Here is a 19,479-nt window from a genome sequence, read left to right on the forward strand (position 1 = left end):
TCGGGGCAGGTCTTGAGGAGCCTTGGTGGATGATGAGGGGTTCCGATAAAGCCCTTAACGGGGAGCTCACAGGCTGCATACCTGGTTATTGCCGAGGCATGTGGATTGGTATGAGGCTGCACCAGCCTTGTCGTTGAACGCGTCCTTCACATTCATCTTATTCTAATCTTCCGTGCCGGCTGTACAATCAATCAAGATAGTTGCATATCTGAAAGGCAATTAAACATTTGAAAGCTGTCTGCGCAACAAGACTCGCCTGGTGTGTACCGGCCTGACGTAAGACAGCATCAAACAGCTGTGCCTAAAGGAAGCCCATCATGACCATTGACGATACTGCTCAAGGCAAGACGAAGGCAAGTGTCCGACTTGATCAGATCCAGCAACAGGTTTTGGGGAAATCAAATCCCCGCCGTCAGAAGAAGACGAAGGCAGCTGAAGGCCCGGCAGATTGGTCCGACGTGCTCGCGGAACTGGACCAAGTTCGAAAACTCGCCCAAACTCCAAAAACCAACACCACCGGTTACATTCGTCACAAAGAGGCAGGGAAACTATGGGTTAGGGAAAGGGTGGAAATGCTCCTTGATGCGGGAAGTTTTCGAGAAGTTGGGAGCGCCGCGGGTACAGCTACATGGGTTAAAGCAAATCCCTCATCCGACAACATCGTTGAGGCGGAAAAGGAGATTATTGCCGACTTCGTTCCCAGCAACAATGTCCAGGGTAAGAGAGCCGTCCACTTGCGGTGTGCCAACTGACAGTGATTTCAGGATTCGGCAACATCCGGGGTCGAAGAGTACTATTGACTGCGGACGACTTCACTCTCCGCGCGGGCCATGCGGATGGAGCACTGATGGCAAAGACACTGTATATGGAAAAGCTTGCGGTGCACATGAAGCTCCCCATGATCAAATTAGTTGACGGCTCTTCGGGTACGAAGGCGATTGTCCTATCTTGTTTGTTCTCACATGCTTATGTGTCATAGGCGGTGGGTCGATAACCACCTACCGAGTCCAGAAAGCATCTTACATTCCTCAATTGGAACTGTTACCATGGGTGGTAGGTTGTGGAAATTCATAACCTGGATGCTTCACTGATATTTATGCAGATGCGGCAATTAGATCTGGGCATTCCGAATTGTGCAGCTGTGGTTGGTCCGGCCGTTGGGCTGGGTGCTGCGAGGGCTGCTGGATGCCACTTCTCCGTCATGGCGAACGACATTGGGTCACTCTTCAATGCCGGACCAAAAGTGGTTGAAGGGGCCACCTTCGAAGAAGACCTGAGGTTTGTATCGTCGATCGTTGTGGTTGCGCCGGTCTCTGACGTACCAACAGTCCGAAGGAACTTGGCGGAGCGGATATTCATTGCTGCAATGGAGTTATCGATAACTTAGCGGCAGATGAGCGTGGCTGCTATGATCAAATAGCACAATTCTTGCAATACGTACCGAACCATGGCGGCGTACTACCGCCTGTCTTGCCTTCGACGGACGAGCCCAACCGGTTGTGCCCGGAACTGAGGGAGGCCATACCTCGAAGGCGGCAACGTTCCTACGATGTCAGGTCGATTATCCACCACCTTGTTGACAGGGACTCTTTTTTCGAAATTGGCCGACTCTGGGGCAGAACAGTCGTGGTAGGCTTAGCCCGTTTAGGTGGCAGGCCGGTGGGCATTTTCGCAGAGTACGTCCCTTTCCTTCTTGATCGAGTGTAGCTTTCTTTCTTTCGAGGAGCAATGACTACTCCACCGCTTCGATGCAGGCTAAGAACAGTGCATAGTGATCCTCAATTCAATGCCGGAGCCATGGACACGCCCGGCTGTCAGAAACTAATGAAGCATATCAAGCTTTGCGACGTGATGGGCCTTCCTCTGATTCAACTTTTGGATATCCCAGGGCAAGTTCCCCAGCTTCCCGTCTCTCCTAACATAACTCCTTGATACTAACAGAACATCAGATTTGCCATCGGGACTGCCGCAGAGAGGAGTGCTTGCATGAAATGGGCGATGGAGCTTTGCAAGGTCTGTTTTCTGATACTTAACCCCTGTTCGTTTACTCATCAGTGAATAGGCTTACTTCTCCACCACGATTCCCATCTATACCATCATCATTCGGCGATGCTATGGTATTGGAGGGGCTATTCTCGCCGACAACCGAAATCCAAATTGCAGGGTTGCATGGTAAGATCGCGATAACATAATCCAATGGCGTAACTGACAGAATCGAGGCCGTCAGTGAATTGGGGTTCGCTTCCCCTGGATGGTGGGATTGAAGGCATGAAATTTCATATTCCATTGACAGTGGTTTAGTCAACTAACGATGATTAGTCAACCACCGAGCCGAGCTTCGAAGAGCTGGAGAAAACTACAAACAGGTCTATGGCCGGCTTGAAGCAGAGTACCTCAACCTTATGAATCCAGTCCGCACGGCAAACTACTTTGGGATAGAAGAAATTATCGATCCAGCGATGACGAGAACTCTGGCTTGTGAATGGACAAAGGACATGTAAGAAAAATTCCTGCTCCGTCGCTGTCCCTTTCACTGACGCAAATATTCACTGACCAACAAACGCTCTAGGTATGAAACAAATCTGCCTGAGCGACTAAAACAAAGGGACTGTGGCAAGATTCAGCCGTCCTTTGCTTGACAAGAACAGGTGCATTGAAATTCTTGGTAGCCCTTCTGACTCCTTGAACATTACCATTGATTATGAATGACCGCAAATAACCTCTCTAAGTCTGAAAGGCCCTTGCCGTCCAGATTCCTCCTTCCCTGAGACACAGTACTGGTTGCTGAATCTTTCAGAATTCAATGATTGTTTTAATGCGACCACCCAAACCTGGAACTTCCATCCGTATTTGTCCCTTTCTCTTTATTCATTTGTGTGAATCATTTTCATAGAATGTTCCCCTTCATGAGGACCACAACATCAACTCTCTATTCCACCGACACCGATCTCTAGCCTTGCTTGAAACGTGCCCATGTCACCATAACATCGACGGCCAGTCATGGGCTGCTCCTTCTCTCTTGATGATTTCTGCAAAGGCCACTGTCAATGACAGAAATGCCTCACTTTCAACAATTCAGCTTGGTGGGCCTTCGTGGAATGGCCCTCACAAGTGAAAGACTACAGTGGAAATATAACCCCAGAAGCTATCCATCCATAGCAATGTGGCCGAAGAGTAATCGACATGCAACCATTTCAGGCAATTTACTGGAATTTCAAGTTTGGCTGATTCAGCAGTATGCTGGCGGAGCTGGACACCACTGTCAAGTGCCTGAAGGATAGCAGTACAGCATCGGCTAACTACGAGGAGCCAAAGGTAAGGACCGTAATATGGTGTGTAAGCACGACAGTGATAGCATCAACACCAACATCAGTAGTAGATAAATATGCGAACTATTACTCCGTACGAGGGCTCTGATGTGGCTCGCCGGGTCTTCGGAGGTCTTTCGCCAAGAGCCAGCCTTCCGGATTCTACTGTACTTCCATTTTCTAATATCTATGTGCGACTGATCAACTACATCCCCAAAGGGACTTACCTGTAAAGTTGGATTCGTATTGTGGAACTCCAACAAGACACGAATGTCGCTACAGTCGGCCTTTCCTTTTCGTCTCCGGCAGCCCCCAACCTTCAGAAGGGATGTTCAACACCTCGCCACATCACCGGTTCGCCAGTTTCGGGCGAGCTATTCGCGGACGTCTGGAAAACTCTTCGTATTTGTGAATCTCTTTTGCCGTTCCAGTTAGGAAAAGGTGAGGTGTTCAGCTTGGGCTTGTTTTGATGAATACTAGTAAACAAGGATTTCAACTCACCTTGCCCATGTATCTCACATTGCACCATAGCCCCGACCACTGGACCGCTCCTCATCAGGCTGAGCTGTTCATTATATTGCAAAGACGAGGACCGAATAAGAAAGAAGATGGTTCACCAACATCACGTCCGCTGCGTGTCTCTCAGGGGTGGCCTAAGTGATCGTAGTCAAGGTTTAAGTCCGTTACTCACATCTCAGGGCGGTGGCGAGCCCGTTCATATGGTCCTATCTAGTAAGTACCGTCAAATCGCTTCATTCCCTCCCAGGACTGCATTCCTCGGAGCCCACTGTGCTTACTGCAACTCCTAGGCTCGGGTTCTGGATGGGCCCGGCCCAGCAGACCTGAACTGTCATCAATAGTGTTACCAAGATGTCGGGCGTTGAACCTGCTCGCTCGGTTAGAACGATTTGGAATATATGGTATTTAAGGTCGTCGCATTCTCGATCGGCTAGGATGTTATGAGACGATTGAAAGCCACGCGATCCCGTTGACCAACATTCAGATATGGATGGATGGTCGGATGCTCAGAGATTCGGATCAACTGCTCCTCAATCATAAGAGGTACGAGTATATAGCTTGTGATGGCAGATGTTCTCTGACCCTATGACAGGTTGGGCTATCCGGTGTTTTTCGTCGATCGCCATCTTCTTCTAAGAAAGATTTATGACAATATCGAGGATAAAAGCCGCCTTCTGTTTGATGAAAGAGTGTCTGGAATTGACCACAACCAAGAAGCCGCAACGGTTCGATGCAGGGACGGAACGGCATACACCGGAGATGTGGTGATCGGTGCAGACGGAGTCCACAGCATTGTACATCAAGAAATGTTCCGACATATGGAGGTCAACCGACCGGGCTTACGGGACGCTGAAGAGTAATGGTAAGCATTAAGGAGAAATAGACCGTAAACACAGAGACTCTAACGAATTACAGCAATTTTATCAGAGTATAAGTGCATGTATGGAGTGTCCAGACCAGTTGAAGGTTTGAGGCCGGGGGCCTTCTCTCAGGTGTTGGGCCATGATCTCTCCTTCTTGCACACCCTGGACAAATCAGGGCGCGTCTTCTGGTTCGTCTTCGAAAGGATGGACAAGGAACACCATCTTCCAAATATCTCCAAGTTCAAGGAGGACGACGCAGTGGCTTTGGCTCAGCGATCGCCGTCACTTCCACTGAGCGAGAAAGTCAAGTTCGCTAATCTCTTGGAGAATCGCTTGGCTTACAAGCTCGTACCATCGGAAGAGGGAATGTTCCATCACTGGACATGGCGCCGTCTCATATGTATAGGGGACTCCATCCACAAGGTTTGGCTATCTTTGGAATTTTCGAGCGTTAGCTGACCTTTACTAGTGGACTCCTAATATCGGCCAAGGGGGTAATAATGCCATCGAGTCAGCAGCATGTGTGGCGAATGCTCTTTACCGACTCGCATCGTTGCATGAAACTCCGCCAGAGAAAGAAGTTGAACGAGGTCTCAGCAGTGTGCCTGAGCGACGAAAACCGCGAGCGACGTCGACATTTAAGAACTCAACACCTCGCTACGAGACATGAGGCTTTGAAAGGCCCGAAGGAGGAACTATTGATGCTGTCCATATTCCCACGGGTGCGTGAATGGCTCGTCAACAGAGCTGCACTTGCTGCCGTAGGTGCAGAGAAACTCAACTTCCTTCCAGACCCACCTAGGTCATACCAAGGGACCATGGCCTTCAACCAGAACTACGGTCTGGGGGCCAAGAAATATGTCAAAACAAGAGCGGTCACTGCTCTGCCTCTCTTGATGTTGGGATTATTGGCGCATAGGATATTCTCGAACATCCTCTCACAAGCTGCTTTGCAGGGTTAGGTCACTCAATCATTGAGATCTGGTCAGATGGGGTTCGGTGCTCAAGCCTGTAGTCTTCCAACAAATAGCAAACCCTTCAACTTCCTTGTCACATTGTTCTCACCCTCAGTCCTGAACATCGAACCTCTGCAAAGAATTCAGACGACATCGTTTCTGACCGATCTGGCACCGCTGTGGCTTATTTTCCCCTTGGAAGCCGACCGTCGGGCTAATTAGTTCAAGATTATTACGCTCCCACTTTTTCGGCATCGCCTTCCAGTTACTAGGAATTGGCGTTGTCGGGCCTGTCTGATGCTTTCTCCATTTCTTGCAGAGCCCTGTTTCCGACTACGCAGCACTTGATTGGAGACTTGTCAATGTGGCTGCTGCGAAGACAGCCGGTTTTGCTGTTGCCCTGACCCTCACCATCCCAACGTTGGCGATATACTATGTTCCAGAATCTTCGCAACGTTTAATGATCAACGCAGTCTGGCAGGCATTTCCTGTTCTTACTGGCGTTGTCCATTACCTCCTTCGAAAGTATGCTGTGGATTACACTACGACGCATGGCCGCATCTACAATGTTGAGGCAGACCTATCATACGTTAGACTCACGGTGTGGGCTTTTGCAGGAATATCGACAACGTTCTTCAACTGGACCCGGTTCTTTTCGGGTACTTATTTGGCCAGGATCTCCTTTCCCGACGGGACAACCTTGACATCTATCATCTTTTTGGGACAAGACCAGCTTGATCTCGTCACCGGCACGAGGCTCCTTTTCCAGGCCGACGAGATTGCATGTTTTGCCGCCGCAGTTTTATGGCTAGCATTTCTCACCCGCGACCTTAAGGAGGCCGAGATGGCTTCTATCAGCTGGTTAAAAGCAATTGCGCTTGCTATTGCAGGCACATATCTACTCGGGCCTGGGGCGGTGGTTGCACTGACTTGGTGGTGGAGAGAGAATATCCTCGCGACGAAGAAGGCAAAGGGCTCCGTCATCGGTCGCATTTGAACAAATCCAGAATACCGTACTCTCGGCGATGCAACAGAAACGACAATGAATACTTGGTGCCTTGCGTCGTGTCCGCGGCATGCTCTAAGGGGCGGATCGACTAGCTCAGACTTGAAGGGCATCTATCAAGTAGGAGGCTGTTTTCCAGATATGGCAATCAAAACATCCGGTCGGCAGGCAATATCGGTCTCTTCCCATCGAGCCGCGTCCAGGACTGGACCACTTGATTGGTGGCTTTCCGCCCCTCGAACTTGTCTGTTTTAAGGAATGTGCTCATCTTGGTTAAGCGTTGTGTTGGCTCATCGTGAGTTGTGACATCCCCACGCTCATTTCGTGTCCTCTCGCTCTTGCCTTGTCATCCAACCAACCAACTTTGAATCCTTTAAAAGACATATCCCCAAATTCCTCTGGCCTCTTTTCTCTCTCATTTCTTCCCATATTTCGGCTTATCTACTCACGTCACTTGCCTCTAGTATATCCTCTCTGCCTAGCCTTTCCCGACTTCCCACCACTCCTCTACCTGTAACAGTGGATGCAGGGCTCTTTGATCATCCAAATGTCAAATAATACCAAAAGACTCAAGTTCGCTATGGATAGCGCCTCCAGCAATGGAGTGCTGCACCCCGCATTGCTTTGTGACTCCCCAGGGCCTTCTACAAGCGCTAGACAAAGAATCCCAGAAGAGTCAACCGAGTCGCGCCAGCGGGGGAAACGTGCCGGAAGACCGTGGTCATTAAAACCGCCGCCGCCGGGGACTCTTGTATTGGCTGTTGATCGAAACCTCGAAGAAGTACCGATCGTCCAGGCCAAGAGAAAGGACCCGCCGGCGTGGGACAGTTCTTCAGAAAGCAAGTGCTCGAAACGCTCGTTGGGACACAGACAAAACTATTCTCTCGCTCTTGAAAACGACCCAATAATAGAAAAACTGGGACAACTACAGGAACTACTGCATATTGAAGCGAGAGCAAAGCTGCGACCCAAGTCCCCGAACAACAAGCTGTTAGAATGCTGGGAGAATGATGGAGTAGACTCGCCGTGGCTGAAAATGAAGGAACAACTCGTAGCGGAGGTCAAAGGTAGTTTTTCCTCGACGCCGAGAAACTTATGCTGATTGAGATGGCAGAAAAATACGTACGTCTTCTCTGCGCCGAGAAGGAAGTCATCGAAGGAACTGGGGCTTTTTCAGCATCTCCAGTGAAAGAATTGGACAAAGCGCAGTGGTCAGTGCTGATCGGGCTGACGCGAACATTACCCCATGAGCAGGAAGACTTTTTCCTTGCATCCCATGATCCTGTACTTGCCAGAGTGGTGCAACGGTTAGCAGGGCACTATGATCTCCCCGAGCGGCTTTGGCGGAACAGCAACAAGGCCATCCTGGAAATCTTACAACAACGAATCCCAGACCACCTGGAGAATATGATTGCGTATGTCGACTTGTCCTTCAAGATGCTGTCACGGCTCGACGCTAAATTTCCAGAACTTGGGGACCGCTGGGCCGAATGCATGCAGGACCTCGAGACTTATCGAGACTTCCTCGAAGGAATTCGTGTCAACGGGTCAAATTCCGATGAGGAACTTCCACCGAGTAGCGTCGCAGATCAGCATCTGTGCCAATGCTCGGAAAACGGAGAAGCGTCATCTAGTGGTGGTAGTCGTTCCTCGGACGCTACCTTTCAACTACCACCACAGAGAGATGGCACACATTATTTTCCGTTCCTCGGTGCAGGACAATCCATCCATTGGCTGTTTGGAAGCGGTGGTTCAGAATCGAGCGACGACAGTCAGTCCTTGGCGCCGGACAACGATTTCGGCGGATGCACCGATGACGAGACCAAGATTCAAGAAGAATTCGACCGGTGGTTCAGCGGGCTGACTCCAAAGCTGTTTGACGCCGAAGGAAAGAACAAGTGGGTGTTGCTCGGCTGGCTCCACTATGGGAAGCATCTTGCTAGGAGTTTCTGGTCGTACCAGAGGGTCTTCAAGGTGCTGCTCCTGAATGTGCTTCTGTGAGGTCTGCTGTGGGGAATCATGGAGAAAAAAGAAAGGACAAAGTTTACGATCAGTGGAATCTCGCATGCCGAATCTTGCGTAGTCTTCGACCCATCGACCTACCCACACTGTGCTGGTATTTTGGAAGAACTACCCCTATATGCAGGCACAGAAAAATGAACAAAACAGCATCTCTTTTACACTTGTCAGGAGTTCTTGTTATGGGATGTACATCCAGATTTATCTCGATCCAAGGCTCTTCATCTTCTACAGTCGACAACGCCTGGCAGATGCTATTCCAAAAAACTAGTCTCCGCTTGCGGAGCTTCACCGTGTGCGCTATTGCATAGCTATCAGCGCAGCCACAAGTTTGGTTCTCTCAGACATGTAGGCCATAAGTTGTTGAAGCTATGCCTTAGCATCGTGGATCGCCAACCCCTCTAGGACCACAGGAAGAACTCGTACTAGTTTGACACATGAAAACGGGAGGCTCGAATAATTAGCTGGTATTTGACACCTAGGCCGTTGGGCTGCCTGTAGCGAGGCCGAGGCAGGTGATGATCCAGCCTATGGCGTTGTGGATGTGTCTGAGATGATGTCAAGTCGGCAGCACCAGGGCGCCTTAATTGGCCTTGTCTATACGCGTACGAGGTAATGGCTCCAAGCCTTTGATACCAAGAAGCACGCTAAGGCCTTGTCAAAGAAGGGCGTACATTTGAGTACACTGATGCAAACAAATATCTTTGTAGAACATCGCAAGGTCGGACTACCTCATCGCTTCAGACGACTTTGTGATCCTTGGGAATCCTTCCCCTTGCTAACACAATGGTGCAACTCGCTACCTTCCAACTTGCCAATGTAAGTCTCCAGACCTTCAGATTTTTTTTTTTCAAGAGAGCTGTTGTTCACCTCGAGGTTTCTTAGTGGATTGAAGGCAACAAGGATAGCGCTCAATATGTCCTCGGCGGGAGCGCTGCCCCGAGCATATCGCTGGATGATCTTGTTTCTCTCTCCAGAGACTCTGCCGCGACTGAGGAAGCGTTGAAGTTTCGATCCATGAAATTGAATCTCGGGACACCGGAGGGCGCGCTGGAGCTGCGCAGGCAAATTGCGAACTTGTACAGCGAGGACGTTTTGCCAGAGAATGTCATCACTGCCCCGGGAACCACGGGGGCCAACTTGACGGTTTTTCAGAGTCTTCTGCAGGCCGGCGACCACGTAATCTGCCAGTATCCGACATATCCACAACTTCTTGCGCTGCCAGAAAGCTTCCCGTGTGAAATGTCCTACTTGAACCTTGATCCTGGCAACGGATGGCAGCCTAGCGTTGAAGAGCTTCGTGGATTGATCAAACCATCGACCAAGATGATCGTCCTGAACAATCCGAGCAACCCAACAGGTTCACATCTCGACGGGGCGCTCCAAAAGAAAATTCTGGACGTTGCTCGCGAACACAACATCATAGTGTTTGCAGACGAGATATTTCGGCCACTCTATCACGTTCCCTCTGCTGCATCCACTCCCTCGCTGGTGGAACATGGATACAGTAAAGTCATCGTCACAAGTTCAATGAGCAAAGTATGGGGTATGTCGGGGGTGAGGATCGGATGGATCGTATCTCGCGACCGCGACATTCTCGACCTCCTCCTAAATACCCGTCAATATACAGTCATGTCAACGGGCCTCATCGATGAAGTCGTTGCCACAGAGACGTTGAGCGATCGCTGTCGTCCGCTCATCCTGAAAAGACATCTCGAATACGCGCAGGAGAATCTGGCCGTGTTAGATGCATTCATCAAGAAGAATAGCGACATGTGCTCCTGGATACGGCCAACAGCTGGAGCAATTGCTTTTGTCAAATTCTCCTCTCCAAATGGAGAAGTGATGGATGAGGTTGAGTTCTGTCAACAACTCCTGAAAGAAAAAAGGGTGCTCATAAGTCCCGGCAGTCTCTGCTTTAGCACAGAAAGGCAGAGAGACTTTCGCGGCTATGTTCGCATTCACTTCACGCTCATGCCAGAATATTTGAGTAAAGCTCTCGAAATGGTTGATGCCTTTCTAGCCGACAGGCGCAGAGTGTTGGGCGCGACGCCTCGATTATAAGCAGATAGAGAGATCTGAGCACTTGTTTCCTATCTCTAACTCTACCGCCAATAAAGTCCTTTTTCACTTTGCAGAGATGCATTCCAAACTGCGTAGCCTAGTTATCATATCAAACAAGCTGGTCTTATGCTGCAGTCTGCAGGCGATGCGAGTGCATCTGGGCTATAGTACTACTTACCGAGAAGATGGTGCATTCCATCACCGTGGGGAACCGACACAGACATCAAAAAGCTCCGAGACCAGCACAGTTCACAGGGCTGAGCGGAGCATTGAGCTAGAGACACGCGGTCAACTTGAGCCTCCCATTTCCAAGCGTGTTTGGCGTGGACTAGCCATGATCTGTCGTTTCTGATTGATTTGGACCGTGTTGAAATCCATGCTGAAGCCCCTGTGACTCCGGCACCTGGCAGTCCTGGCAGTCCTGGCAGTCCTGGCCTGGCACCTCTGTACGGGTCACATATCAACGTCGATCACGTCCAGCAAAAGCCTTGCCGCAGTTGTTCTTTTCCTTCCCTGGATAGGCGAAGCAATTTGCCGAGTTTCAAAAAGATAAATGCAAAGCTAAATCCATCTGGGGTCAATTTGACCCAGTGGCAAGCTGAAGCGGCAGTCCGCATATTTGCGTGATGCCAAATCTCGGTCCTACTTCCGGAATTGCCACGACATAAGTCCTCTAAATATACCGACGGGGCCCAGAGTGCTCTGCGTGAGATCGATTTGGAAGGAGCGGAAGGAGCATCACCAGATGCCGCGAGCATGAGCGCATCCTTGAGCGAACTGGTGGCGACGATAAACCCATGAAAAGGGGGAAATCAACAGGAATCCCTGTACTCTTCCGGGCTGGGTAGGTCCTTATTCGCAGAAACATCTCCGGGCAGACGAGGCGCCCATGGCGAGCCGATCTCGCCTGTTTTGGGACGACCTGGAGAAGCCCTGGCGGCCCTGGAGCCTTGGCGAGCAAGCCTGATGAGGCCCCCAAAGACCAATTGACGCCGCCGAGGGCACCATCTGTGCTCCAACAAGCGGGCGAGGCTTGTCATAGTTGTTTCAGACCTGGAGGCCTTCAACTCTGTAAACAATGAGCACGGGGATGAACGCGTCTGTTTGGGTGGGTGGGTATGGAAAACGAATCGATGGGAAGGATAGACACCATATGCAGGATAACATTCGGCACCGAATACCAGCATGTCCACAGAGGTAACAGACTCCGTCCACTGGCACGCACAGCCTTGATACCGAAACAACATGGAAGAGGGGCAGAGAAACACTGACCACCAACCCAAACCTAGGGCTTGGGTAGAAACATCCACGAATTCTCCGAAAGGTGTAAGCAGTAATACTCCGTACGGAGGGCCGAGTATATATTATGTACGTACTTTCTTGGACTATGGCGTCCAGGTGGAAATTAGCCGAAAGATGGAGATGGAAAACATCCTCAAACACCTCGTGGGCGAGCAGGATGACGAATTCTGATTTCCCCATGTCATGATTCTTCGTCCTGAGCTGCTTCGATCCTTCCGCAAACCGCAAATGCAGCCGGGGTCACCGCTCATCTTTCCCAGAGCCCTGCACCCAGGTGTTTCGTCCAGGTAGCTCTTTGCGCCAGGTGGGTGAACGCCACAAACTACAAGTACAGTATATACGTACATGGCTCATGGGCGTCCACAGCCTTGGACCCTCAACCCTCCTATACTGGCTCAGTCATGCCTAACAAATCCCATCCAGATGAGGCCGCTGTTCATATCCCCGTCCATCTCCTTCTAGGAAGTATGTTCGTTTCCAGCTTCAAATCCAGCTTTGTGCCACTTCGCCCGCTGCCAACGGATGCCTCAGCAAGCCACATCTGGGTCTTTTGGAGCCCGGCATCTCCAGCCGCACTGGTGGATCAAAGCAAACTACAGAGTAGAGTAGTCGCACACCCATTCAATGACGCCCTGACAAGGCCTCGATGCTTCATCACACCAATGGCGCACCGTCGATAATCGAAATCGATATCAGCCGCATGGTCAAAACCGCCATGGTGGTAGGTGGCTGTCGCGACAATTTCGGCACCTATTTAGTTCGGAGCTCGTCCCTCTGGGGCCAATAGCCGAAGACGCATTGCGCCATCTTGCCGATTCGAGGGCGCGTTCATCTCAATACACGTCGGAATCTAGGCGAATTTCCATTGTAAAGGTTCTCCAGCCGGCCTTGCAGGGACAGGGACAGGGACCCAACGAGCCCTCTTCCACGTTGACAAGCTCCTCAGCCCTTGGAGGGAACATCGGGGTCCGCGACAGTCATGTCCTGGTCCACGGTGATGGCTGTCTTGATAAAAGATGGTAGATGGGACAGCGAGAGGAAGTATGCCCATCAGACCTTGTCCACCTCTCTTGTTGAACAGCCATTGTCAATATGTCGGCCATCAGAGACACACCGGCTGGCCAGTTCTTGCGTCTAATCGGGTTCAAGTCATGGCTGTATTATCCAGAGGAAGTCACCGGTTTCGAGTTACCTAACCTGCCTTTTGTCTCGGAGGCAGTCCTTCCTCCCTTAGGCGACGATGCCAGCGAAAGGGACATTGAGAAGCGTCTCCCCAGTGTCTTGGTCAGATTGGCCACTCCTCCTGACGAGCTCTCAAGTGCCATCTCGCAGAAGGCTCTGGCCGAGCCCATTGTGGTCTCCTTCACCGATGACGACAACGAGAACCCCCGAAACTGGTCTGCCGCGAAGAAGACATGGACCGTCACCTTGATCAATGTTTATACTTTCGTCGTTTACTGCACGGCTTCGATTATCACCCCCACTGCTGGCTTCATCGTTGAACGATTCAATGTCTCGGTTTCTGTTGCCAGTCTTGGTCTCTCGATGTACGTCGTCGGTTGTAAGTCAAGACCCCTTACCAACACTTGCCTCGAGAATAACTTATGGATACTAATTTGCTCAGACGGAACGGGCCCGATGTTCTTTTCCCCTCTCAGTGAAGTCCCAACTATAGGACGGAACCCCCCGTACCTATATTCCTTCTTCGCATTCTTCCTTGTCTCCATTGGCCTAGCATTCGTCGATAACTTCCCCGGCCTGATCATCCTCCGGTTCCTTCAGGGCTGGTTTGGCAGCCCTTGCCTGGCCAGCGGTGCCGCCTCCATCGAAGATGTCTACGACGTATACAGCGCCCCATACGGCTACATCTGGTGGGTAGCCAGCATGTACTGCGGCCCTGCCTTCGGGCCACTGTTGGCCGGCTACGTCGTCTCGCATAACTGGCGATGGCCGCTATATGAAGTCGTCATCATGGGCGCTGTGGTCCTTGTCTTCCTCTCTTTCCTCCCCGAGACATCCCCCCAGACCATCCTTCTCAACCGTGCCAGACGTCTCCGCAAAGCCACAGGCAACAACGCATATAAAGCACCCTGCGAACTCAAACCTCTCGCGTTTGCCAAGATGCTCCTTGCAGCACTTAACAAGCCGTTGGAAATCACCGTCAAGGACCCCGCCATCCTCTATGCCTGTGTCTACGGCTCCATTGTCTATGCCACTTACTATTCTTTCTTCGAGGCTTTCCCGCTCGTCTACCTAGGCACCTACCGTATGTCCCTCGGCGGCATGGGACTCATCTTTACCTCCCTAACCGTCGGCTGTATATGTGGTCTGATCACCTACTCTCTCTACATTACGTACTACTTCATCCCTCGGGCGCGAGCATACCACACAGAAAAAGGCGAACTCGTCGCTCAAGAGCAGTGGCTCCTCCCGGGCCTCTTTGGGGTCTGGGGCCCGCCGGTCGGTCTGCTGACGTTCGCCTGGACTGCGCGCACGGGCATTCACTGGGTGGTGCCGACGCTGGGCATCGGCATCTTCGCCTTCTCGACCTTTTTCATCTTCCAGGCCCTGATCTGCTACGTGCCGCTGTCGTACCCTCGCTACGTCGCCAGCCTGCTCGCTGCCAATGACTGCGCGCGCTCCTTGCTGGCCGCCGCCTTCGTCCAGTTCTCCCGCCAGATGTACATGAACCTCGGCATCGATAGGGGCGTCACCCTCGTGGCGGGTCTGTCTGTCGTCGGTATCTTCGGCATGTACGGCCTCTATTTCTACGGCGCCAGTCTGAGGGCCCGGAGCAAGTTCACCGGGTGAATTTTCTTGTCCTCTGTTGCTAGGATATTCTTCTCTTTCGGTTTTCTCTTCTTTCTGATTTGGATACCCTGTTGGCATCGGGTTGAGTTGATTTAGTCTGGCTTGGACAATACACTGGTTATGAGGGAAAACAGCACCGGGCCATGTGTATATGTGTGTTTGTGTGTCTATGTTTGGCATGGCGTTGGTGGTCCGCTGTATCTATCCGCGACGACTTCAGCGGGCCTCCCTTGTTTATATTTGTCCGATTGCCTTCCCCTGTCTGTCTGCCTGTCTATCTATCTGTAGGTCGATCTGCCTGTCGGTCTGGGAAATCGGTATATCTATTGGCGCGCCCTGGGACCAGCGAGATTCGTTTTACCACGGGAAAAAAAACAGAACCCGCCACGACGGAATTCTAATTGATATTTTTTGATTCCTCGTCCATCCAGCTCGGGTTAAGGGCTCCGTCTCCTTCCCCTTCCCTTTTTCCTTTCCTTTTCAACCCACTTACATTTCTGTTAAAGGGGGAAAGGATTCAGTGAGGCAGAGCAGAGAGAGACACATGAGAGAGAATTGTAATCCTTGACCAGGGGTTGATTTCCGTCGCAGAAGTATGTATGGATTGATGTGTTTAATTCGTGGAATGAAAGTGAGATACAAGTGCTGCGTATGCAAAGGCCCATCGTCCATCATCTATCATCTATCGTCCGCTCACTATCTATCTATCTCCATCGACTCGACACTTCACCCATCGTTTATCGTTCACTATTTGCAAGTCGTTGTTCATCGTTTCATGGCAATTGCCATCATACCTCGTCGGCAAAAGAGCCGTCAAAATCGTCACCGTCATCGCCATCGTATACCTCGCGCCTATTTACCTCTTGAGAATGCCCTGGGTCGACAGGTTGCATCACGCCAATATCTACCTACTCATTATCTACTGCTTGACTTCCTCCCAGCCGAAAGAGACGGTTCTTTCTATCCAGCTATTCTCTATCACACATGGACTCTACGCCACTCCACTGTATCGGACTCACTCCGTTCCGGTGTATTTACTTGAAGGTCGTGTTTGCTTTTGTTCAGGCCAGCACGATCTCCCGCCACTCGGGCCCTGGACTGAGGGTCTTCCCCTCCAGCACCGAGGTCTTCAGGACGTGGCCGACGCCTCGGCGTTCATAGACGGCCTTCTCAGGCAGGTATTCGACCATCATGACCCAGTACGTGTTATTGTCGACGAAATTCGCAACGGCATCGTCGTAGTCGTCGTCCCCGGGCGCCGCGGCCGTCAGGTTCGGCTTGTGGTGTCGTTCAGAGAGGAGAAGGAACTCAAAGAGCGGATGCTCGGGCGGCAATCGTGTTGCTTCTGTGTGTGCCTCTGCGTCTGCACCTGCGTCTCCTTCAGCACCGGTGGCTCTGTCATTGGTGTCTGTGTTGGCAGACACGGGGAGGAAGTCAGGTATGACTTCACCGCAGCTCGAGCCAGTGTTGTCGAGGATGGAGAAGAGGCAGTAGGAATCTGAGCCTGGCCCTGGGGCAGCAAGGGCCATGCGGATGACGACAGTCTGGAAGATTAAGAGGGGATAGGGCATGTCTGGCGGGATTTTCGAGGCCTGTTCTCGTATAGCCCACGGCATTTGATCGAATGGAGGAGGTATAGATCTCTCTACGTGTGCTGTCGCGGGGCTGTGCATGTCATCTGCCTTCGCTCTGTCTCCTTCGTCCGCGAAAAATTGGTTTCTGATGGTTGACGGATCATGAAAAACTTCAGGCGCCCCGCCTTCTTTGGACACAGACCATATGATCCAATTCGCTCCCGTAAGCCAGGCGAGGATCTCGTCTTCACCTTCTGTAACGTCGATTTCTTTCCAAAAGTCCCAAAAAGACGGGGCCCGCCATCCCGCCCAAGACCAGCTCGGAAAATCCGACCTACGCCGCACGTCCGGAGAAAAGTCTGGATTGTCGGCGCGGTTCCGAAAGATCATAGCTACAGGGAGGAGCTTGACGGGTAGACCTTCGATCATTTCGGTCTTTCCAGCTTCGGCCACTCGCTGGAGGAAGCCAGCCATGGCATTCAGCGCGTCGCTGTCCATGGTGATGTTGCGTTTTTGGAATTCCTCCAGAGCGCTGAAGAGGAAATCATAGGGTTGTAAGAGATATTCCATCTCGTCCATGCCTTCTCGGGCCAGAGCGATGTAATTGGTTGCCCATTCGATAGGATTTTGCGACTGAGGCGCCAGGTCTCTACACAAGTCCTCAGACCATATTCGCTGCCGACAGCGGAAGTATACTTGGCCATTGACAAAATTCATCGTTCGGCGTGAGAGATGTTGTTCCTGAAGTCTACGTCAATGATGATTAGCAGCAGCTTGACAGAAGGGCCGCATTGCAGGAAAGATGAAAGACAAGGTCATACGTCCAACCGCGCGTCGACCATACCGATGTTTTCAGATGGGCATCCAGCGGGGCAATATTTATGAGACTGATGCCAGGCTTTATGTGTTGTATCATCTGGTTCGGGGTGCGAGATGTCCCCACTCCTGGAAGACCACCATCAGCACCAGGACTGTTAGCAGCGACAATAGTCACGTATGCCCTCTCATATATCATGTCCATGTTGCTGATGCTTTTCCGAAGGTCTTCGAGGTCATCTTGTAGGAGACACAGCGAATCAAACCAGAAGTAACGTAAGTTGAGTTTCGTGACCACTTCCATAGAGTCGCGAATGGTTCGGGGAAAGGTGTCGGCTCGGCATCGGATCGAATTGGGCGTTTTCCACACGTCCAACGCGTGTTTGAGAAGCCGAGGAGGAGTTGCTCCTCCCCACACATAGCTCAAGGCCACATACTTTTCAGTCCATGGAATATCGGTCAGACACATTTCCTGAACATCGACAACGCGGAGGTGAGGGAGAAGATTTAGGCGATGTGGGCTCTTCCCCGTCGCCGTGGCCGGACAGACATCGTGTAATTGCTCGCAGAGCGCTAGCCAGGATATCATACGTTGGTAATCTACCCCTTTGGGATCCACGAGCCTTCCCGCCTCGGGAACTCGGACGCTGTCGTTTGCAAGGAATGTAATCTGTTCTCCGAATTTGGTCATGAGATAGTGAGCTCGGCCATTTGGTTTGTGGTGGGCAAGGCTGAAACGTAAGTGTGTTTTAGGAAAAGAAGCGAAATACGTCGTATCTGGGGGTCCTCTGTCACCGGTGCAGCTTTCTAGGATGGTGAGGGCGAATCTGCAAGAAGGGCAGTGATCTCTGGCGGCAATAGTTTGGAAGGTCCCTATCTCGAGTTCATAGAAGGTCATAACATGGGGGAAGCGCCGGCTCAAGGCCTGTCCAATTACGTCGAATGCATTGAGTGCTGGGTCGAACTGCAAAGCGGCAAGGAACTGGCAGAATTGCGAGTCGCAGAGTCGGTCCAAGCCGCCATTGGCATTCTCTTGTCGAAGGGTGTCCATTGGGATCGGGGGGAGAGGGGGCAGGCCTGCGGTCAGTGTGTGGCTGTGATGGGTGACCATTCGACATGAGGTCAGGCCATGCTAGAAGGGCCCTTGACATCCTCGACGCGGGGTCACGGGAATGGCCCAAGGGGTTGAGCGGAGACGACTCTCGAGCCCAACCGTGCAGCGCCGATGATAGATGAGGTGCGACGGCAATGGTGACGGAGTACCGAGCGAGGAAGAGGGACCACCTCGTGACACAGTGCCTGCACGGTGCCAAGGAATCAGTCAGAAAATGGCCTAGTGAAGAGTCGCCTCAACAACACTAAAAGTGCAGTGCAGTCCAGGAGTACTCCCAGGACGTACTCCCAGGACGTACTCCCAGGAGGCACTCCCAGTGTCACGGAAGGCGTTGCCAAGACGGGTTTGGCAATATTCATTCGTTCGCTCTCGTAGTTAGACACGATAAACCATCTCACGACTCACGCTTCCGCCTGCCACCCAGGCCAACGGGAAAGAGGTGCTAGCACTACATTTCTAGTCTTGGGCAGGGAATGTACCTAATTACTACGTATACTCGGTCAACTCCATACGAGTGAGGAATTCGGGTCGACACGTTTGGTTTCCAAGGGGGTGAGTCTTAAGTGTCAGTCTGATAGCCACTCAATGTGCCCTTCAGCCAGCATTCCCTGCCACAAGAATGCTGGTTGGGTTTTAGGCAGTCAGGTAGGCAGCGCTGCAGGACACTAGAATTACAGTCCACATGCAACTCATCGTTATATAGTCGAATTTTTCACGGCAGTAACAAGTTAACCAAGGCTGACTCTCTCTCTCTCTCTCTCTCTCTCTCTCTCTCTCTCTCTCTCTCTCTCTGTGTGTGTGTGTGTGTGACAACGCCGCTTTATGTACGTAGTCATGGTGGTAAATCAAATCAGGATTCAGGATTCAGAGTTCCTGTTCGCTGGACGTACCATCTCACGAAGAATCATGGGGTGTTCGGTGTTGGCAAGGACGCAGACAAGGTCGCCCGGCTTCGGACTTGCTGGTCCCACTCCAATATACCCGCTTTCCGCGGTGAAGAAAATTTTTCCGCAAAAACCATCTGTGAGCCTACTAGGTCGAGCACAACTCATCCTCTGTAAGATAATTAATGCTCTTGAGTCGTGCCTCCCCTGGACTCAATGTAAAGTATTTTACAACAGAAAGTG

The 19,479-nt window shown here is 51.4% G+C and overlaps 6 protein-coding genes across 6 annotated transcripts; 5 read left to right on the top strand and 1 right to left on the bottom strand.

Moving 5' to 3' along the window:
• Window positions 1-317: 317 nt before the first annotated feature.
• Window positions 318-2,639, top strand: A1O5_06545 (propionyl-CoA carboxylase beta chain; the record flags this gene model as incomplete). The annotated part of the gene is made up of 11 exons (XM_007747138.1): window positions 318-717; window positions 765-926; window positions 980-1,053; window positions 1,103-1,278; window positions 1,329-1,676; window positions 1,773-1,893; window positions 1,942-2,013; window positions 2,063-2,172; window positions 2,220-2,292; window positions 2,337-2,497; window positions 2,570-2,639. The coding sequence occupies 11 exons, from the start codon at window positions 318-320 to the stop codon at window positions 2,637-2,639; spliced, it is 1,767 nt and encodes a 588-aa protein (XP_007745328.1).
• Window positions 2,640-5,190: 2,551 nt separating this feature from the next.
• On the top strand, window positions 5,191-6,643 carry A1O5_06546 (uncharacterized protein; the record flags this gene model as incomplete). The annotated part of the gene is made up of 2 exons (XM_007747139.1): window positions 5,191-5,647; window positions 5,988-6,643. 2 exons carry the CDS (start codon window positions 5,191-5,193, stop codon window positions 6,641-6,643), a joined length of 1,113 nt encoding a protein of 370 aa, XP_007745329.1.
• A 1,116-nt stretch (window positions 6,644-7,759) lies between these two features.
• Window positions 7,760-8,653, top strand: A1O5_06547 (uncharacterized protein; the record flags this gene model as incomplete). The annotated part of the gene is made up of 1 exon (XM_007747140.1): window positions 7,760-8,653. The coding sequence occupies one exon, from the start codon at window positions 7,760-7,762 to the stop codon at window positions 8,651-8,653; it is 894 nt and encodes a 297-aa protein (XP_007745330.1).
• An 804-nt stretch (window positions 8,654-9,457) lies between these two features.
• On the top strand, window positions 9,458-10,735 carry A1O5_06548 (uncharacterized protein; the record flags this gene model as incomplete). Its single annotated transcript, XM_007747141.1, has 2 exons — window positions 9,458-9,490; window positions 9,557-10,735. 2 exons carry the CDS (start codon window positions 9,458-9,460, stop codon window positions 10,733-10,735), a joined length of 1,212 nt encoding a protein of 403 aa, XP_007745331.1.
• A 2,394-nt stretch (window positions 10,736-13,129) lies between these two features.
• Window positions 13,130-14,848, top strand: A1O5_06549 (uncharacterized protein; the record flags this gene model as incomplete). Its single annotated transcript, XM_007747142.1, has 2 exons — window positions 13,130-13,598; window positions 13,662-14,848. 2 exons carry the CDS (start codon window positions 13,130-13,132, stop codon window positions 14,846-14,848), a joined length of 1,656 nt encoding a protein of 551 aa, XP_007745332.1.
• A 1,061-nt stretch (window positions 14,849-15,909) lies between these two features.
• A1O5_06550 (uncharacterized protein) lies at window positions 15,910-18,289 on the bottom strand (the record flags this gene model as incomplete). The annotated part of the gene is made up of 2 exons (XM_007747143.1): window positions 15,910-17,170; window positions 17,244-18,289. 2 exons carry the CDS (start codon window positions 18,287-18,289, stop codon window positions 15,910-15,912), a joined length of 2,307 nt encoding a protein of 768 aa, XP_007745333.1.
• Window positions 18,290-19,479: the final 1,190 nt, after the last annotated feature.

The sequence above is a fragment of the Cladophialophora psammophila genome (assembly GCF_000585535.1).
Source record: "Cladophialophora psammophila CBS 110553 chromosome Unknown aczJe-supercont1.9, whole genome shotgun sequence".
Lineage (NCBI taxonomy): Eukaryota > Fungi > Ascomycota > Eurotiomycetes > Chaetothyriales > Herpotrichiellaceae > Cladophialophora > Cladophialophora psammophila.